We start from the raw sequence: 19,825 nt of genomic DNA on the forward strand, positions 1-19,825 counted from the left end.
AAGAAACTCTCTGAAATGAAAGATATTGATCACCTTCAACATTTTGTATTTCAATATCAAGAAGGATGGTAGATGTAGAATAAGTCCATAATTAATTCTCCACAATCTTTTAATCTAGAAGATAAAGAATTGGTTAATCTAGTTAATATTCAAGTATGATAAGCTATTCTAATCCAGAATAAACTTCCTACAAAAGCATCGATAAGACAAGACAGCTTGGTTTGGAGCTTGAGATAGCCAATAGACAAATTTTAGTCTGCTATAGTATCTACAGTAACATATAAAAAGACTGCTAATATTCAATTAATTTTCATTTCAATGAAATCTTCAAACTATTTTAATTTAATAATATTAATCCAATAATTAATTTCATCAAATTTTTGCACTTAAAAATATTGAAATGGCCATTGATTTGATAATGTAGCCATTAACTTTGTTTACATAACGTTAACTTTGAATAGATAAAATCAATTATTATATTGTGCAATTAATCCCTTTACTCTCATGAAATTTAATTTTTAGTACTTTTAATATAATTTATAAAATTCTCGTAATTGTATAAATCAAATTTGATAATATTGATCGAATTATTAATGCGATCAATTAATCTCTGTTAATTTTATTGAAGTGACCATTAATTTTTTTTAAAAAATTACAAAATTAAAAAAAAAATCATAAAATATTAAATTTATTTTTCCCATATTTTTATATTTTAAAAATAAGATTTTGAATTTTTTAAAAAATAATCTTCAATTTTTAGAACATTTTAAAATTTTTCAATTTGTTTAAAAATTTCAAATTTCAAATTTTCATTTTTCCAAAATAATATTTTTTGAATTTTTTTAACAAAATCAAATTTTATTTTTAATAAAATGTTTCAATATTTTTAATTTTTTTGAAAAATTTTAAATTTTATAAAAAATTAAATTTATTTGATTTTCAATATTTTAAAATTTTTTATAAAAAGTTAAAATTTTTTTTTAAATAATAAAATTTAAATTTGAAAAAATAAAAAATTTTCAAAAAATTAAATTTTTTTAAAAAAATATTTCAAAATATTGAAATTGTTTTGAAAAATAATAATTTAATTTTATGAAAAAATTCAAAAAATATGATTTTTTTTAATTAATTAATGAAAAAAATTAAACCTAATATTTTTAAAATTTTGGAAAATTTCAAAAAACTGAAAATTATTTATAAAAATTGAAATGTTATTTTAAAAAAAATAAAATATATTTGTTGTTAATAAAATTAAAATATTGGAAAAATGAATTTTAATTTTAAAAAAAAGGAAAATTTTTGAATTTATTAAAAACTTAAAATATAATTTTTTTTAATTATAAATATATGATTTGAAACAATATTGGAAACAATTAAATTTAATGTTTTAAAACTTCTAACAAATCATTTAAAAAATCAGATTTTTTTAATTTTGGAATTTTTTTAAAACTTTTTAGATTTTTTCTAGAATTTTCAAAAACTTTTCAAATATTTTTCCAAAAAATCACTGATCATGTCAAGAAAATTAACGAAGAGTAATTAATTGTGTTTGCATAATTCGATAATTGATTGTAATAATCCAAGTTGACAAGTTAGCAAAATCAATACTTGTATCATTAATTCAAAGGTCATGTCAATATTTTTAATAGCAAAACTTTAACAAAATTAGTTATTGAAATAAAATTGCCAAATCAAAATAATATAAGTAATATATATGTATATATATAAACTAAATTTTAAATTTTGATCTAATACTAATAAAAGTTGATACTATTTGACCAACTATTTTATGTAGAAAGTAAAACTACATAAAAGAAGCAAGAGGGTCCAGGCTATGCCTTTGGTTCATCTATTTATTTGTAAGACTACCAAATTTATGGATCACTACTATAGGAGTTTTTATCGAAAACAAGGTCATTAAAAATTTTTATTTTTATTTTGCAAAGTAGGATACTTATTTGTCATATAAATTTATAATGTCAAATCAGCCTTTGACTTCTCTTTTACCCTTAGTTTTCTTTCTCCCTGGGTTTGTTTTCCATCATCGGACTTTCTTGCATGATCATGCATCTAGTTACTAAATTACTTTGATAAATTGTATTTACACAAAGAGAGACAGTTTTAATGAGTTAAGAGGAAAGGAGACACAAATTGCAAGTAAAATAAATGGTATCAATTGCAAGATCAAGGAACTCAAAAAATAGTTAGAATAAACTAGCTCCATATCGAAGCCCAAATTAAAGAAGGTACAATTGGTATTGATTCATTCAACATGATTTTACCTTTTTATTAATTTCTTGTTAGGAGAAAGAGAATGCTATCAACAAAATTGCACAAAGAAAAGGGTAGAGAGGAAAAAAAATTTTGAATGAAGGTGGACCCTATGATGGGTTAAGTCCAGCCATTGCCTACCAACCTTTTTTTTTTTTTTTGTTTACAACCTCACCATAAAAAGTGAAACTCTTTGTGAATTAAAAAGATTCCTAAATAAATCCATAGATAAAAAAAAAAAAAAAAAAAAAAAAAAAAAAACCTCTAAAATTGATGTAAATTAAAGTTTAAAGCCAACTTTCATACAAAAAAAAAAAGTTTTTGTCAAAAATTCACAATTTAAAAAGAAAGATCTCCTCCAATACTTTTCCAAGAATTAAGATTTTTTTTCCTACTCAAATTTTCTTAGCTAAAGTGATTTAAAGAAAAAAACATTTATAATGATTGAAATATTTAAAATTTTAGAATTATTTATTTTATTGAAATATATATATAATTGATACTGTAAAAAGATCATGAATCTGTCACTATGTAAAACTCGACAACGATATTGAATTTCAATCTTGTTTAAGCGTTTCTTCAATCCCAAATACGTAGAGATGATTTTCAGCCAAGTCGGTAGAGCTTGAGGATAAACATTGAATTTGAAGTCCCTCGAAAAAACCATTTTGAGCTTCCAATTTCAAGGCATCAGGCCTTTCTCCTCGCTTAGACAAAAAGAATCAAATCTTGGTGATATATACCATTATCTTCTATTGACATAGTAATCCTTGAAGTCCATATCACTTTTTATTATTATTATTATTATGTCATAATCATATTTTAAATTATGAGGTTTAATATCTTTTAGAGAAACTGTCATAGGGCCATTCGCCATAACCTACGGTCTCACTTACAAATCTTCCATTTTCATTTTAGTTTAGGTTTGGGAGGATAGAATTCTAGCTTACAGGCCCAGCTTACATTTTGTTTGTTAATCACGGCCTAAGATTTTTAGCCTCGAATGAAGGCCCGAATTAAAATATAGAAAAAATAAATGTAAAAACCATGGTGAGCGGCGCCAGCAATAGTGTCTTTTGACATTTACATCGCAATTCTTCCCATCTCTCAAATTCTCAGCCAAAATCCACATAGAGTTTCAACCCAGAAGCCTTCACTGCTCAATCATGAACTTTGCTCCTCATTCTTCCCTAAGAGAAGCAGAAGTAAATGATACTGGTTGCAGTGGCAGCATCGCATTGGAGGAGTGGCTACGATGGGGCTGCGTATCTCCAGTGCCAGCAATGGTAAACGAGATCATTCGGGATTTGAAGCTTTTGGAGAATAATATTGATGCCCACATGGTTTTTGGTGGTAATGGTGGCAAATTACAGGTTCACCACCATTAAACCTTTTTCGTTTTTCTTTGGCATTAATAATATGTATATGTTTCCTTTGGTATTTCCTTTTGATTTTCTTTTTTGGATATCTAAAGGAAAAGTTTTTTCTTTTTCTATATGATTTTTGATGTCTGAATTGAAATGGGACAAATACCGGTATGTAATGATTGAAGTACGTTTCAAGGAATGTAGCATTATGGCTGCGAGAGGTATTTTATTTTTTGGAATTGTTCCATGGATACTGAAGTTTTGATCCCACGTAGGTAAATAAATGCAAATAGAGTAGTCATGATTTTCATATGCTTGATCAGTTTGCCAACTATGTGTTTCCTTTTAGTTTCTGAAATGTTCCTTTCTTCATTGTTGTCATCATCATTTCTTTCTGTTATTGCTTTTTCTTATGGGGTCTTCTTATCTATGATCATCATGTCTTTCACTAGCTTTTCCGTTATTGCATTTTGCAAAAATCAGGGAGATTTTAAAGTTCAGGAGGACAAGAAACACAGAGAAAAATATCTGGCTTTAGGTGACTCAGACAAAAAGTTCCAGTTCTTTTCTGCTCGACAAATAGCATGCCGGTTGCTTGGAAGTCGGGGCTACCTCTGCCAGAAGGTAAGTGGTGCTTTTCAGAGCTATTATTGATATGTTGCAAAGAAGAACAACCTTTAGAAGTAATTTCCTTGTCTTTTTCATAATTTGTTAATGAATTATATCCATTTTCAGTGTTGGCTACCTATGGAAGATTGTATGTGTTCAAAAGTCGAGCCTTGCTCACTATGGAATTGCATAAGGTTTTGGTTGTACATGCATCCAAAGGTTAGAATTTTCTTTTTCCATCTGATATATAGGCTGCTGATACATATTCGTATATGTCATCAAATGTGTAATCTTCCTCTTTTCAGGATTTTCTACGGCAGAATAATACTGGGAAGTTGCTATGGCAAGTCTTTGGTGTTCAAGCTGCAACTTTATGTCTTTATGGAATTTCTGAAGATGAGGAAATCATGTGGAATACATTTAAGGATGCAGGTTTCTTTTAGCTTTCATTTTATTTTCTAAAAAGGGGAAATTTTGCTGTATTAATGGTTACATTATTTACAGAACCATGTGGTTGAGTTCTAAAGCTCATTTCAGAGTAGGTGGAATTACTTTTTGTCTATTAGAAGTATAATATACTGATAATCCTTTGGTTTTTTTCTAACTACTTGCATATCCAAAATCTTTTCTTTGTGATGTAATGATCTTTTATTGCATTTAAGATAAAAGCAATCATCCGAACTTTTTGACTGAGGGTAACATATATTTTGGGGTTTGCCTTTTTCTATTGTTCATTTGTGATTATGAATCAAGGAGAATTACCAAACTATCTGATAAAAAATTATTATTAACATTTGCTCCATTATTACATGTGAGCTGTTATCTCCACTTGCAGATGCTCTACCTTCTAAGGTTTATTTTATTTACCATTTCAGTACTAAAGAAAGGTCATACTAGTGAGTTTTATCATATTCTTGGCAATTTCAGGAAAAGCCAGGGTTTGCTGCATTTATCCAAACCAGAATATAGCACCAAAAACGGTTCAGGATGCCTTTAGCATTCAATCTTCAGCAGATCTGGAATGTACACATTCATTGGTACTGTTTTCTTAACATGATAATACATACTAAATCACTCTTTATACAATTTTTATTTTACTTTTATGATATTTGAGAAGTAATGTGTGATTTTGAAAGAGTGGAGATTACTTCATTAATGTCCTAAAGGTCGTATTTCTCCACATGTTACAAAAAATTTGCATGGAACTACTTCTTGGTGATATGTTATTTTAGATGTTATAAATGTTTTAAATTTCAATTGAATTGTTATATAAATACTATTTTCAAAGACAATTTTAGTTGCAGCATTTGTGTTTGGTTCATTTTTTGAATTTTTCCCTGTCAATTTTTGTTGTCGAAGTAACTTTTCCCCATGAAGTCACTGCATATGTGGTAAAGTGTTGGGGGAAGCCATGTGGTATTGTTTGGTAAATAACTACAGCAAGAGTAATATTTAAACCTTATGGGGGATTGTATCTTACAAATGATTGAAACATCTTAAATTAGAAAAAGAATTGTAGCCAAGTGCACGAAGCTCTTGCATTAACACATCTCAGGTAAAATTGGATATGTTTACTTGTAATCTGTTACCTCTTTTTTCAAGTTATTTCAACTAGATTTTCTTTTTTTTTGGGGGGGTAAATTTTCATGTTGGTTGCATTTCACAGACAAATAGAGATAGACCTCTGAATTTTGTTCTAATTGATGGTACATGGAGCAATTCTGCAGCAATGTTCAGGCGCCTAAAGGTATTTGATTAAGTATTTCATTTTACCTTTGCTTTTGTCAATAAATTGTGTTTTGGGTTATGGGTTATAATATCATTATTTATTAACAATAAATGTCAACTATGACTCTATCTGTACTCTTTAGATGCCACAGAAATTTAGCCTTCATGATGGACCTATAATAGTACGAAACTTTTCATACATGATGCTGGAAGTTCTGTGAAATGTGATACCATTGCCTTTGCTTCTATGGTGCCTGTTTCAAAATCAAAATAAGACATGGTTCTGCCATTATCTAATAATGACCTGAACCTATTTCTTTTTAAATTTGACTTGAACCTATATTTTAAAATTCTTGGACTGCTATTTGAGAATTTGATGGATATGTTATCTGTAGGAGCAAGCAAAGTTTGTCTGGGGAGAGGAAGACCTGCCTTGTATATCTCTTGCTGTAGGTGCATCTGCGATGCATAAACTTCGGTAAGGTGTAAACCAGTTGCTTTCCATAGGTCTGTTGAATTTCATAGGCATCTGCTTCTTATTTTGATTCTTAACTTCTTTGCTTCAGTTGAAGTATATGGTAACCATCTATGTTTTTTGGAGGGCAGACCTCAACCATCATGGGACCATACTTGTACAGCGGCAGCAGCCATTGGTGTTCTTACTGAGCTGCAGCTTCTTCCAGAGTATAGCTCCTATGGATTGGATAAACAGGCTGAGGCAGTGGAGGATGCTTTAATTGTTCTGCTAGAAGCACTGACAGCTCGACGCCTTCGGATGGGAAGGTCCATCACCCGTAAAGTAAGACATTCCAGGAACATTTGTTAACAAAGCTAACTGATTTAATTATATAGGTCCTAGTGAGCAGAAGCAAGGTTACTCCATTTATTCAGGTATGAATTTGTTATGTTGATTACTGCTAATTTTTCCATTATTTGACTGGACTCCAAGTGTTAATGTGCTGGACAAACAAGGTTAACTATAACTGATACTTATGGCTCCAGTTCCTATCCCCTATCCTTTTTAATTAAGGTCAAGTGCTCTCTTCAAATAAACTATTTTCTGAACATTAACATCGTTTCTTCACTTTTACAGGTTTCTATGTTTAGATTCAATTGCAATGATAAGTACAAACTGATATGGTCAACCATCAAGTAACAAGCTGAGCCATATTTGACTGCTACCCTGCTGTATTTGCTGCATTTTTGTCACCAATAAGATATCAGTCTGTCCTGTTGAAACCCAAAGAAGAAGGAAATCGACCAAAAAGAAACATTCTATATGCGGAGCAGAAGGGGTAAAAGTCATGAATGTTTTTGTTCTTGGTAATTTGGAATGTAGTAGTTGCTTTCTTCTGGTTCATGCTTCAAGAAACTTCACATAATAGTGCAACATTGGTTAGGTCTGCAGTATGTATTGGACTGTCAAAAGAATTGCTGCATTATCTCATTTAGGTGGCCCTTTTCCTTCTCCGCGGGGAAATATTTGATAGTTTTCGAGCTGACCATAATTCAATTATACCTTTGGCCGCCTTTCTAGGACAAGGATTTTATATATCTTATATAAATATATAAAAGACATTTTTTGACAAAAAAAGATAACTGTCATCTGTGGATGTGGATAACCTTAAAAAATTGTCATGTATCCATTATTTAATTTCTTCAATTTGATTTAATTTGATTTGATTTTGACCAATTAATTGTATTTATATTTAATAGCTTAAATTTATCTCTTAATTAATTTAGTTATTAATTGATTTGATTTTAACCAAATTAATTGTATTTACTTTAATAGATTAAATATTTTTCAGTTAATTTTAATTTTTAATTTAATTTAATTTAACTTTAATTAAATTAATTACATTTATTTTTAATCTTATATAAATATATAAAAGTTAAAGTTTTTAACGTTTTTTGGATAGTATTTTCTTTTTTTTAAATGTGGATAAGTTAAAATAATTATCTTGTACCCATTACTTAATGAGTTAATTTAATTTGATTTTGATCAAATTAATTTCATCTATATTTAATAGCTTAAATTTCTCTTTCAATCAATTTTTATTCTTAATTAATTTGATTGTGACCAAATTGATTAAAGTTGCTTTTAATAGATTAAATCTCTTAATTAATTTTAATTTTTAATTTAATGTAATCATGCTTAAATTAATTACATTTATTTTAATAGCTTATATCTCTCTTAATTAATTTTATTTATTATTTTTTGTTCACCTTGGTTCAACTAAAAGAAATAATAAATCAAATTAATTATATTTACTTTTAATAAATTAAATCTCTCAATTAATTTTAATTCTTAATTTAATTTAATTATGTTTAAATTAATAACATTTATTTTTAATAGCTTATATCTCTTAATTAATTTTATTTATTATTTTTTTTTCACTCTTCCAAGTTCAACTAATAATAATAATAATATTTAGTCATGCTTGATTAGAAAAACTATTCACATTGTTTCTAGGATATGAGTTAGGATTGGCTTTCTCATATTCTTCATTTAGAAAACAAAAAAAATCTCAAATAACAAAATTATTATGAAATTTAATCTTTTTCTTAATATTTGTATATTTATGACATAATTTTTTGTTTTAGGATCTATCCCTACATATATATATTAATTTTTTTTTTTGTATATGGTATTGAATGTATGGTATTTTTATTTTAATTTCATTTTATATTTTAAAGTGCTTAAGGTTTATATTATGTTATAAAATAAATATTATATTATATTATATTTTAATATGTTTCACATTACGTAATTCTAAATATATAAATTTTTAAGTTGTTCATACCCATAAACTTTATCTTATAATTTAAAAGGAAAACTTATATTATATATAAATTTATTAATATATAAATATACTTTTGTGTATGGTATGAATTTAAAATTAGTACGATTAAATTTAAGAAGTTTAAAAGAGGAACCGATAATTAAGCTTCAGCTTACGTTTAAGTTATAACATTAACATTCGACTGAGTGGCATTGTTTTGTTTCCGAATGCCATAAATACTCTCCCAACATTTTTGCAACTTTTTCCTCCCCTCTTCTCTTCTCTTTCTCTCTGTTTGTCAAAAAAAAAAAAAAACCCAAAGAGACCAAAGGAAAAGAAGAGAGGGAGAGTTGCCCTTGTGAGGAGCAGGAGGAGATCATATTATAGGTCTCCCAAAAACAGAAGAAAGAAATGGGTTTAAAACAAAGCTCTATGTATCTTATTTTGTTTTTCCTTCTAGCTGGATTTGCCTCTTCTTTCACCCACATTTCAAGTAATTCTCCCATTTCTTTGTCCATTGTTACATATGTGTGTGTTTGTGTGTGTGTGTATATATATATATATATATATTTATTTATTTATTTATTTATTCCCTTGAATTCTTAAAGCACATCAACAATGTTTCATAAGAAAAGTTATACATATTTTGATTCAACATGACATTTAGTAATTGTTTAATTTGCATGCAGATGGTGCCTTTGAATCTCATGGAACTACTGGACGCAACCTCCTTCAGGCCAAAAAGGGTATGTTCCCTTTCTGAAGGATAAAAAACAGAAAATTTTCCTGTGTGGAATTGTATTTGTTTTCGATATTCATCAAATTATTAATGAGCTTAAATGTCTTGCATTGTCTTAGTTGCTTTTATCCCCTTTCTTTTTCTTCATTATAAACTTGATATAGCAGTGAGGCTTTTGATTTGAAGATCTTCATATGATCATTTTACTTTCATTTTTTCCCCTATATCATGGCCATTTTACTTCCAAACTGATATGATATGTCAAATGTCATGACCATGCAGCTTGCTCTGAAGACTTTGAGCACAAGAACTACACAATCCTCACAAGCAAGTGCAAAGGACCCCTGTACCCAACCAAAGGTTGTTGTGATGCTCTCAAGGAATTTGCTTGCCCTTTCGCGGATAAACTAAATGACCTCACCACTGATTGTGCTTCAACCATGTTCAGCTACATAAACTTGTATGGCAAATACCCGCCTGGCCTATTCGCCAATATGTGCCGTGAGGGGAAAGAAGGCCTTGAATGTCCTGAACAAACCGCAAGTGGTTTGACGATCACTAAGCCTTCATTGCTGATACTCACATCAGGATTCCTAGTGTTGTTATTTCAGTTGTTCTGATCTGAAGGATAAAAGTGTGGATAATTAACCTCTCTGACTTTATTCATTGTTAATCCATTTTCTTCTTGTCTGAGTATATAATTCTTCCAAAGGTCTGCATTCAGGTGATGTTTTCTACTATTTTGTAAGCGCTGGTCTGCATTGTTTAATTATAAGAGTATGATTCTATATAATCTGTTTATTTGTACGTAAATTAAATTCCTATCTTGAGTGAAAAGACTGTTAACTTTTGCCTGTGTACATGCTTGAAATTCAGACGAGAGTCTTGAATCATTCTTGGATGTTGGCTGACATCATAATTGCTTAGTCAGAAATAACGTTTGAGATATTTCCAAATGTGATGTTTGCCTGTGAAGGTTTGAGATGTTTGTGGTGTGTCTTTGGAGAACTTGGTTCAATAGATGGATTGAAGTGGCATGGATAAAATATTGGAGAACTGGAGATTCTTTCTTTTGACGTTTAGCCAAAAACCCTTTTTTAAGTTTCTTTTTTCTAGCTGGTTTGATTGTTTAGATTTAAAACTTCCTTTCTAGAGGAGATTTGTTAATGTCAATTATGAGATGCCTTTACCAGGAGTATGGTGTAATAGTTGTTTTTTTTCTCTTTGAGAGGGATTGAATCTTGATCACCAGAGTTAACTATTCAGTACACCACACACGTCATGGTCAGGCTTTTGTGTGTCTTGGTTCTACCATGACTGCCCCGATGTGAAGCAGCGGACAAGACTTTGTGAATACGATGGTGATCCAGAAGCAGTGGTCAGGCAATATGAGCCCTAGTGCAAGACGGACGTGTAGTCACTTTGGGGCTTGACAGCCTGGTGGGCCAATACCGAATGAGCCTTGTCACGGGCACCTTCAAGTGGGTTGGTGGAACTATGAGTTAGATGCTAGCAACATGGAACCAAGAGGAAGTTCATGGTGCCTTGAGTTAGCTTGAGTTGGCCTTTTAAGTGTTTGGGAAGAAAAGTGTCCGCATTTCAGACATTATTATGATTCTTGGTGACAAAAGCCTAAAAGCTCTTACACTTTTTATATGGAACGCCCAGTGTCAGCTCTCTATCACTGTCTTGGCTGGTTGACAGACGGGGTTTTGCTAATTTGAACTAAGCTACTTTTAGGCACATGTGGTGTCTAGGTGGACAGAAATCGTAGGGTTATAAGTGTGGTACAATATCTCTTCTAGACATGATAAACCCAGGGACAATTAAGGTTGGTGAGCCTCATGTTGCTCCTTTATGTCAGGCCATGAGGTTGCATCATAGCATTCGCTATGCCCTTTGTTTTCACCTCCATGAATTGGCTAACAGGAAATAAAGGATCATAAGTTGGTGATAGCACCAACGAGATTGAGGAATGAGTGGACTAGTAGGCAGGCCAACTGCTAGACCCTGGTGGCTTCTCGAAAGCATGTGCAGGAATGTGCTCAAGCTGGAGCAGCACACTCGAATAACCCGATGAAAAGTAGGTATGATATTGGGTGTCCATCATGCGTGCAGGCGGCCTAACAGAAGGTTAAAGGCCTTACCCCAATATGAGACCGTTGTGGATGGTGCGTCGAATCTAGTACGGCTTCTGGCTGGTTGCGGGCTGCACTAAAGGAGTGCTTCAGCGTTCCACACATTGCAGTGGAGAAATATGCACGCGGAGAATGAGATATCATAATGACAACTGGGGCTACACGCCCCATACAAGTCTTTGATGGCTTGATGCTAGGGGCCTTGGTGCTTGGCTAACATCGGATGGGTGCTCAAGGACTCCAAGTAACTAGCTGCTGGTTAGTTAATGAGATTGGGTATCCTCCCTCGAAGAGTTTCGGATGCTTGCGAGCTGACCCTTTGGGATCGAGCCATGAAAGGCTCTCATGTGTGACGCTGAGTACTATTATAAGTTGTTCATAATGGAAGTGGACAAATGAAAAGCTGACCTCAACCATGAGTAGTCTTAATGTCGCACGGTTCGCGTGATTTCAACATAAAAAATATGCAATCTGTGACAACACGACTGTTAACTAGCAATTATGGTGCAATTGCCTTATTTATCATTAGGTGTAAGTTGATGTTTTATTATCAACTTGCTCCCCTTAGTTCCTTGCTACCATTAAGTGATTCATGCTGATAGCAAGGAATCAAGGACAATATGTACCAGTCGTTCTCGAAGCTTTACCAGTATGATCTTCACCCATGATGCAAATCTACAGTATCTGTATCCCTGCAGTGATAAAGACATGGGATTCCATTTTGGCTTCAGGGTAAATGCACCAAAGAGTAGCCCTCAAACTATCAACCTTTCAAAGTGTAGAATGAAACAGGGGGAAAGGAAGGGGGTGAGGATGAGAGATGGACAATTCATTGGATTTAAAAAGGATACTAACAGCAAAAGCCACAGTTAAACATTATTCAAGTATTTCTCTTAACTTGGAAATTGGATCAGGTCCAATTTCAATTCCGTGCAAGGTTTTGACATGCTGAGAAGTTCAAATCAAGTGGATCATGGTGAATGAAATAGTTTCATAATGTGGATGTAAACTCTGAACCAAAAGTACATATCATTCTATAACAGCACAGCAATTCAGCGGTGCTTTTGAAAGTGAGCAATTCAGCAATTTAGATTAAATGAATTAATAGTCATTTATTAAATAATACGAAATTATATCATATTAAATATAAAATTAATTTTGTTTATGATAAAAAATTATTAATAATATTTTATTACTTGATATTTAATATTTATTGTTAATATTTCATGGATTAATTATATATCGATTTAATTGTGTTAATATATCTTTTGTAACATTTTGATGTAATAGAATTAGGGTTAAATTTTATATTTTTCTTTTAGTTATTATTTAATTATTTTATTTATTATATTATTGTAGTAAAAAATAAGGAAGGCACTTTAATTTTTTAAACATAATTAAGAAAAATATTAATAAAGAAAAGATATTGAAAAGATAATTCGAAGTTATTAAATTTTAATAAATTAATAGTTTATATTATATTTATTACTTTTAGTCATATTAATATTTTAAAAATAAAATTATACTTAATTTAATTTTAAATCATTTTAAGAAGTATTGCAAGTAATTTAAGTTAAAAATTTATTTGAATTCGGATCAATTTAATTTTAAATTAAATGGGTTTAGATTATTAATTTTTGTCGAATCAAATCGATTGAATTTAAAGTCAAACAAATTAAATTTTTTTTTCATATTAATTCAGTTTTTTTTTTTTTCATCTCTACTCAAAGATCAATGTAGATTCAACCAAACAGTTTGGGGTAGGAATAGCTTAAAAAATTGGCTTACAATTATGTTTCATCATTTGGAGATCCTTTTGAACATCAAAAACCTAGTTGTACCTGGAAAAAGGTTTTAACAAAAAGGTGCAATTCAACAATATCACCTAAAAAGGAATGCAACAGCAGAACTCACCAAGCTTTGTCAAGCTTGAAATGGCTAAACGAGAATGCTGGTAACAACAGTTTATTGGGAATTTTTACTTTGGAACCCCATTCCTGATATCCCATCAATATCATGACACTCTTGCCACCAGAACTGCCCTTTACAAGCTTGGACACCACCCTTTTTTTCTTAGTGCAAACCCTGAAACATTACAGTTCATCTTTTTCTCATCTTAAGAATCTACCAATGGCCCAAAAGGTCAAAAATAATAAGCATGTCTTCATCAGGTAAAAATTGAAGCTTGTGGCAGCCAGGCTTTTATCTATGACCAGTGATCAAAGTCTCAATGAACCTTAAGCCATCAAACCTCAGTGCAAATTTCTCAGTTGAAACTGATTTCTTGATTGCAGAATTTTCATGTTCTGTCTTGTCCTGCAAAATTAAACAAATTCAATCATCATCTTTAAATTGAAAAAATAAAAAATTACTAGAAAAATGAAACATTAATTATGTTTTCTAAGAACTAATTAACAGAAAAAAAAAAAAAAAAAAAAAAAGGAAAGGTAAAAACAAAGATTGATACCATAGTAATCATAAAAAAGTATTTGAGAAATTCATTACACAAGGAGAAACTAGAAAACCAGAAACATCAAAAGTTCAAACTGAAACTATTCCAGGAAAGAATCCAAAATAAAGGAATATATATTGAAATTGAAATCATTAATTCTTGGTCATTATTTTCTTGGCAACCAAACAGGGCAAAACTCAAGGGGGAAAATATATTTAAAAAAAAAAAAAGAAGAGAAACCCAGTTTTCATCCAAAGCAAAGAGTAAAAAGAAAGGACCCAGAATTAAGTTAAAACATTTTACCTCGCCAGAAAACTGAGAATTGGAGTTACAAGTAAAATTGGAGGAAGAAGAAGCAGAGATGGCAGTGGCAGAGGCTGCAGCGACAGAAGCAGCCAAGAGCCCTGATTTCTTCATGGTTGACGATCAGCAATCTGATCCAAAGACCTCTGGCGAATTGGAAAGAAGAGCGCTTTTTTCTTGGATGGGAAGTTAGAAGAAAAAAAGTGAGAATAATTGTAAGAAAAAATTGGTCTTTGCCAGCATTTACATATAAGGGGGATATTGTCAGTTAGTCAATGGCAATTTCGAATATTTACGCGGCAACCACACTCACCCTTTATCTTTTGACAATTGCAATTACTTTCTTGCCCATTAAATTCTTCTTTGTTTAAACTAACTATTCTTTATCCAAAAAATCATTTGTTTTTCATTTTTTTTATTTCAGAAAATAAATTTCCAATTATGTTTTATAGTAGAAAATCATGTCTCAATTATTTAAAAAAATTACCTTTAATCTAAAAAAATAAAACAATTATATAAAAAAATAAATTAAGTATCATTCATTATATTATTCGATTTAAATGACTAACGGTGAAATATATATATTTTGGTTTAAAATTTTTTAATATTTGATAATTATTTTAGATTTTAATTAATTTAAAATTAAATCAATCAAATTTTTATATTATTTTTTAAAAAAATAAATTTTTTCTAAGATTAAATTATGAACATGTTCATATATAGTATTCATTTTTGTTTTGTTGGGCCTCCATCGAAAAAGCCTATATAACCGCAAACATTTCTTCTAAAAATAAGAAAGCAAACCTAAACTAGTTTAGGAGATCAAGCAAAACTTAATTGAATCCTAATTACCTAGAGAATGATGCCTAATGTCAAATTGATGATCAATTTTGGAGATTCCAAAAGAGAAAAGAAAAAGTAATTAATCTCACAATTATTCTTTATATATGAGAGTATGACTTGTTAATACAATAGTGTAGGCCTCAAAATTTATGAGGTACTATCCTAAAGTTGAGGGGGTAAAATCTTTCTAGTCAAAACACAAGACAACATTGCAAGAATTATTGAACTAAAATTAAATTATTTGTAAGTAATGGGTATTGGGCCATCCATATGATGTGCTTAGATGAACCAAATTGTAGCATCTAGCAGGTGAACATCGAGGTTTGTTGGGTAGTCGGCAAAAACCAAAGCCACAAAACTGCTTGGAGAAACAATCATCTTCCAACCCAAACTGATATATCACCACAGCAATCAGTAGGCGATAAACTCAATTTGTACTTGTACTCTTTAATGTTCTAATAATAATAATAATAATTGACTCTGTTCCACCAATTCGATGCCTACACTAGGTGAGGGGGAATGAGATCAATTGCTATTTGAGCAGGAAGTTGAAACACAACTGTAATCTTCTTTGGACATCCGATGCAACTTCGGTGGTTTAATGCTGACATCCGATTAGGACGATCCTTCCAAAAGTAGTTTCTTAATATACAAAACAAAGAAACCTTACTAAAAAAAAAAATGATGAATCACATTAATCCTATAAGCCACTACAAAGGGGAGAGAGGAAAATGACCATCTTCCATACAGCGAGATAGTGTTGTAGTAAGCTTCATATCAGATGAGAGAGGTCAAGAGAATATTGAGTGTGACGTGAGAAACCAGATACGTATCCATCTTTAGGGCTGAGGTCAAAAACAAAGTAGTAAGAATTGTTATGTATTTACTTTTTGCAAATGAAAAAGACAGCCGCCTCTATCATTTTGTTTCCTTTCCTTTCCTTAATTTCCCTTGAAAGAATGGTTTCTGTGAATAGAACTTAGCATACTCAGATTGCAAGTAGCTAGTTTGAGTGCGTTAAGATTTTTCTGTTAATCATTTTATCTTTCATTTTTTACTTCCTCGTTACTGCCAACAGTAGTTAAAGAATAATCAGTATGGTCCATTTACTCAACAAAGGCAGTAAACACCTGGGAACCCACAACTCACCATCCATATCCAAACCTAAGAGTTTGAGCATAGGGGAAGTTTGTGGACTGTGGACACAACAGTTAACAGGAATACTACTCAAAATAAAATCAATAAATAAATAAATAGTTCGACATTCCGTAAATGCTCAGCTGCCACTTATTTAAGCGTCAAGGGTCTAGCTATTTCTTGACCCAAGTCTTGCTATGCCGCATACATATAGCACAAAATTTTAACTCTGGAGATGAAAGTAAATAGTTGATCCAACCATCCAATAATAAAAAAATTTTTGAATAATACACCTAAGCCTAGCCAGAATCAGGCAAATGGCCAATCGGAAACCATGAAACACAACTTGCGGCTAAAACAACAAGTTAACCAGAGTCTTTGAATAACTTGCCTGGCTGATCTACCCTTCACTATCCTTAGATTACATGTTTTTCCATGAGTTATTACCAGAAAGTCAACGGAAGAAAAACATTATAGTAGTACTAGTATCTGCATCATGATTGTCTAATGTACCCCCATCACCATAGATGATAGATTCTGATCATAAATAATATAAACAGCAGGCCACGGATATTTGTCTACTTTCGCATCTTCGTATTTCTCAATCCATTTCATTTGCACAAGAAAAAGAAAGTATTCATTTTCTATTCGTCCAAAAAAATTTAAAACTTGTGGCACGATCACTACAACTTTGCTTGAATATTGATCAAAAGGATACACTTTAAATTCATAAATTCAAGATTATGATTTAATTTTTTAAAAAGATAAGAGAAATTAGGATATTCTAATTAATGCAAGGTAAAAGCACCCTTTATTGAAAGGAAGTATTTGAAACTCTAGGAAAATCGAGGTAGCCAGTTACTAATACTAATAGCAGGGCAACTTGTTTGTCAATCTGAATTATTACTATAAGTAGCATAAAAACATAGAAATAACAAAGAGTATTACCATTAAATTTTGCATAGAAACATTGATGTTTTTAGCCGGTTACTAATTGTAGGGCAACAAAGAGTAATTACATTGAGGCAGCCCACAAACATCTAATTTTTTCTTTTTTAAATAAATAAAATTTGTTACGACAACAAAAATTAATAATTTTAAATCTATCACTTTAATTTGTAATTCACTTTTATTTTTATGGAAATTTTAATGGAAGAATTGTTAGTAATATTTTCAGAAAATAATATGATTAAATTTAATAAAAAAGAAATCACATTAAGTTATTAAATAACTTAAGAAATGGTTTCATGATCAATAATATGATTCTAGACTTAAAAGATTCAAATAAAGAAGATTGATTATATCGGCAGTCGGTAGCCATACACATAGGAGTTGATTACCTTAAACTTCTAAGAAAAGCAATTGAATGCTTTTACAAACAGAAGCTAAATTTAGTTTTTGTATAAAATAGTAGTCGATTGCCATCATAGAGCAAACGTCTATTATGATTGGATAAAAGTGAAATCGATTCTAAACTCTAATGGTATCGAATGTTATTAATTAATAGTTTTTTGAAAAATGATTTGAGGTTATGGTAGCCAACTACTAATAAAGAGAAGTCAACAACCCTTAGTAGGTTGTAATTGGAATCATTCTAGAAATTGATATGAGTCAACTATTATATGAAGCAATCTATTGCTCACATATTAAATGTATCAGTAAGTTGAAAGGAATCAACTATTCTGATAAGGAGTTGACTAACCTGCTCCAGATAGCATTCTGGGAATTGAAAATACAAAAAGGTAGTAGACTGCCTTCCTGGTTGAGTCAACTACTTTGCGTGAAAAATTATAATTTTCTAAAAGGAGAAAAATGGTATATCTTGATATAAAAGTTTGTTAGTGTGTTAGTGGTTGAAGCAACTAGGTATGGCATTTCTACTGGCACTTTGTAACAGGTTCTGCCATCTGATTAGTTTAGGTAATATGATGGATCTGTGCATGGTGATCCATACTGTTAGGCAAACAACTTTTGTAGTAGTTAAATAAACTTTTGTATTTTTAAAGCCTATAAATTAATGAAATGAAGCTCATGATCTGTAGAGCCAATTTACTTCAAGTGACAGATTAGTTTTTTCTGTTTTTTTGTTCCTCTGCTCCAAATCCTTCAATTGGTATCAGAGCATTCTTTAAGGTCTTAGAGGATCTGTGAGTTTCAAAAATTAAGTGAAAAGCCATCAAACACTTACCAGCCAACTTTTGTCAACCTTAAATGGCCTCAAGCAATTGCTCCTTACCTCCATCTCTTATTTTTTCTAGTGAGAACTACCAGATATGGGCTGTCAAAATGAAGACCTATTTGAGTGCTTTTGATTTGTGGGAAGTGGTGGAAAATGAGAAAAAACCACCACAACTTTTACAAATCCAACAGTAACTCAAATGAAAAATTATAATGAAGAAAAAGTAAAGAGGTACAAGGCTAAAAGCTGTATTAAGTCTTCAATTTTTGATGACATATTTATTAGAATCATGACTTGTGAAACTGCAAAACAAGCTTGGGATGTACTCAAGGAAGAGTTTCAAGGCAGTGACAAGACAAGACAAATGCAAGTGTTAAATCCAACAGTAACTCAAATGAAAAATTATAGTGAAGAAAAAGTAAAGAGGTACAAGGCTAAAAGCTGTATTGAGTTCAGTTTCTGATGACATATTTATTAGAATCATGACTTGTGAAATTGTAAAACAAGCTTGGGATGTACTCAAGGAAGAGTTTCAAGGCAGTGACAAGACAAGATAAATGTAAGTGTTGAATCTTAGAAGAGAGTTTGAAGTCTTAAAGATGAAGGAGTCTAAAAATTTAAAAGAGTACAATGACAGACTCATGAAGATAGTAAACAAGATTAGATTACTTGGTGAGGAGCTGTCAGACAAAAAAATTGTAGAGAAGGTTCTTGTCAGCTTACCAGAGAGGTTTGAGTCAAAAATCTCATCCCTTGAAGACTCCAAAGACCTGACCAAGATAACTCTAGTAGAATTGTTCAATACTTTACAAGCTCAAGAGCAAAGAAGGGCTATCAGACAAGAGGATTCAATAGAAAGTGCTTTTACAATTAAGGAGAAAGGCAAGATATAAACGATAGCAAAGGCAAAAAATAAGAAGATCAAAGAAACAAAGGTTCTAGAAATAATGAAAAGAAAGAAAAATTCCCACCTTGCTCTTACTGTAAAAAGATCACTCACTTGAAGAAATATTGTTGGTACAGACCTGACATACAATGTAGGTACTGTAAGCAATTTGGTCACATGGAGAAAGTATGCAAAAATAAAAAATAGTAGCAGCTAGATCAACAAGCCAGAGTTGCTGACAATCAACAACAGCTAGAAGAGTAAGTTTTTGTTGTAACTTGTTATGGAACTAGAACCTCTTCAAGTGCATGGCTCATTGACAGTGGCTGCACACACCATATGGCATCTGATATCAACATGTTCAAAGAACTAGACAAGACCTGCACCTCT

The 19,825-nt window shown here is 31.0% G+C and overlaps 4 protein-coding genes across 8 annotated transcripts; 3 read left to right on the forward strand and 1 right to left on the reverse strand.

Annotated features, from left to right (window-relative positions):
- The first annotated feature begins 3,219 nt into the window (after positions 1-3,219).
- LOC111298492 (uncharacterized) lies at positions 3,220-7,668 on the forward strand. 5 transcript variants are annotated; one of them, XR_016328596.1, is made up of 9 exons: positions 3,242-3,644; positions 4,122-4,262; positions 4,374-4,466; positions 4,553-4,679; positions 5,175-5,284; positions 5,914-5,994; positions 6,371-6,453; positions 6,582-6,866; positions 7,069-7,668. XR_016328596.1 is itself a non-coding variant. In XM_089745216.1 (8 exons), the coding sequence occupies exons 1-7, from the start codon at positions 3,438-3,440 to the stop codon at positions 6,455-6,457; spliced, it is 846 nt and encodes a 281-aa protein (XP_089601342.1). In that variant the 5' UTR covers positions 3,220-3,437; the 3' UTR covers positions 6,458-6,482; positions 6,582-6,720. The 5 variants fall into 5 exon arrangements, 3 of the variants coding, with proteins under 3 accessions (XP_089601342.1, XP_089601341.1, XP_022748941.2); XM_089745216.1 differs by lacking the exon at positions 7,069-7,668 and having other exon boundaries at positions 3,220-3,644; positions 6,371-6,482; positions 6,582-6,720; XM_089745215.1 differs by lacking the exon at positions 7,069-7,668 and having other exon boundaries at positions 3,222-3,644; positions 6,371-6,458; positions 6,582-6,721.
- Positions 7,669-9,010: 1,342 nt separating this feature from the next.
- Positions 9,011-12,695, forward strand: LLG3 (LORELEI-LIKE-GPI ANCHORED PROTEIN 3). The gene is made up of 3 exons (XM_022893204.2): positions 9,011-9,251; positions 9,448-9,504; positions 9,780-12,695. Exons 1-3 carry the CDS (start codon positions 9,170-9,172, stop codon positions 10,115-10,117), a joined length of 477 nt encoding a protein of 158 aa, XP_022748939.1. The 5' UTR covers positions 9,011-9,169; the 3' UTR covers positions 10,118-12,695.
- A 792-nt stretch (positions 12,696-13,487) lies between these two features.
- On the reverse strand, positions 13,488-14,617 carry LOC149514238 (uncharacterized). Its single transcript, XM_089745001.1, has 2 exons — positions 14,391-14,617; positions 13,488-13,951 (listed from the first exon to the last, which is right to left on the reverse strand). Exons 1-2 carry the CDS (start codon positions 14,502-14,504, stop codon positions 13,838-13,840), a joined length of 228 nt encoding a protein of 75 aa, XP_089601127.1. The 5' UTR covers positions 14,505-14,617; the 3' UTR covers positions 13,488-13,837.
- A 3,964-nt stretch (positions 14,618-18,581) lies between these two features.
- LOC149514239 (uncharacterized) lies at positions 18,582-19,442 on the forward strand. The gene is given in 3 exon segments (XM_089745716.1): positions 18,582-18,739; positions 18,835-18,893; positions 19,006-19,442. Coding segments are annotated over 3 exon segments (654 nt in total).
- The last annotated feature ends 383 nt before the right edge of the window (positions 19,443-19,825 follow it).

This window comes from Durio zibethinus, chromosome 16, assembly GCF_047325235.1.
Source record: "Durio zibethinus cultivar Kanyao isolate XHJ-2024 chromosome 16, ASM4732523v1, whole genome shotgun sequence".
Lineage (NCBI taxonomy): Eukaryota > Viridiplantae > Streptophyta > Magnoliopsida > Malvales > Malvaceae > Durio > Durio zibethinus.

Coding starts and splice junctions, on each gene's coding strand:
- LOC149514238 (XM_089745001.1), bottom strand. CDS start 14,504: ATGAAGAAATCAGGGCTCTTGGCTGCTTCTGTCGCTGCAGCCTCTGCC. Junction 13,952..14,390: donor ATTCTCAGTTTTCTGGCGAG/GTAAAATGTTTT, acceptor TTAATTTTGCAG/GACAAGACAGAACATGAAAA.
- LLG3 (XM_022893204.2), top strand. CDS start 9,170: ATGGGTTTAAAACAAAGCTCTATGTATCTTATTTTGTTTTTCCTTCTA. Junction 9,252..9,447: donor TTCTTTCACCCACATTTCAA/GTAATTCTCCCA, acceptor ATTTGCATGCAG/ATGGTGCCTTTGAATCTCAT. Junction 9,505..9,779: donor CCTCCTTCAGGCCAAAAAGG/GTATGTTCCCTT, acceptor ATGACCATGCAG/CTTGCTCTGAAGACTTTGAG.
- LOC111298492 (XM_022893206.2), top strand. CDS start 3,438: ATGAACTTTGCTCCTCATTCTTCCCTAAGAGAAGCAGAAGTAAATGAT. Junction 3,645..4,121: donor GTAATGGTGGCAAATTACAG/GTTCACCACCAT, acceptor TGCAAAAATCAG/GGAGATTTTAAAGTTCAGGA. Junction 4,680..5,174: donor GAATACATTTAAGGATGCAG/GTTTCTTTTAGC, acceptor TGGCAATTTCAG/GAAAAGCCAGGGTTTGCTGC.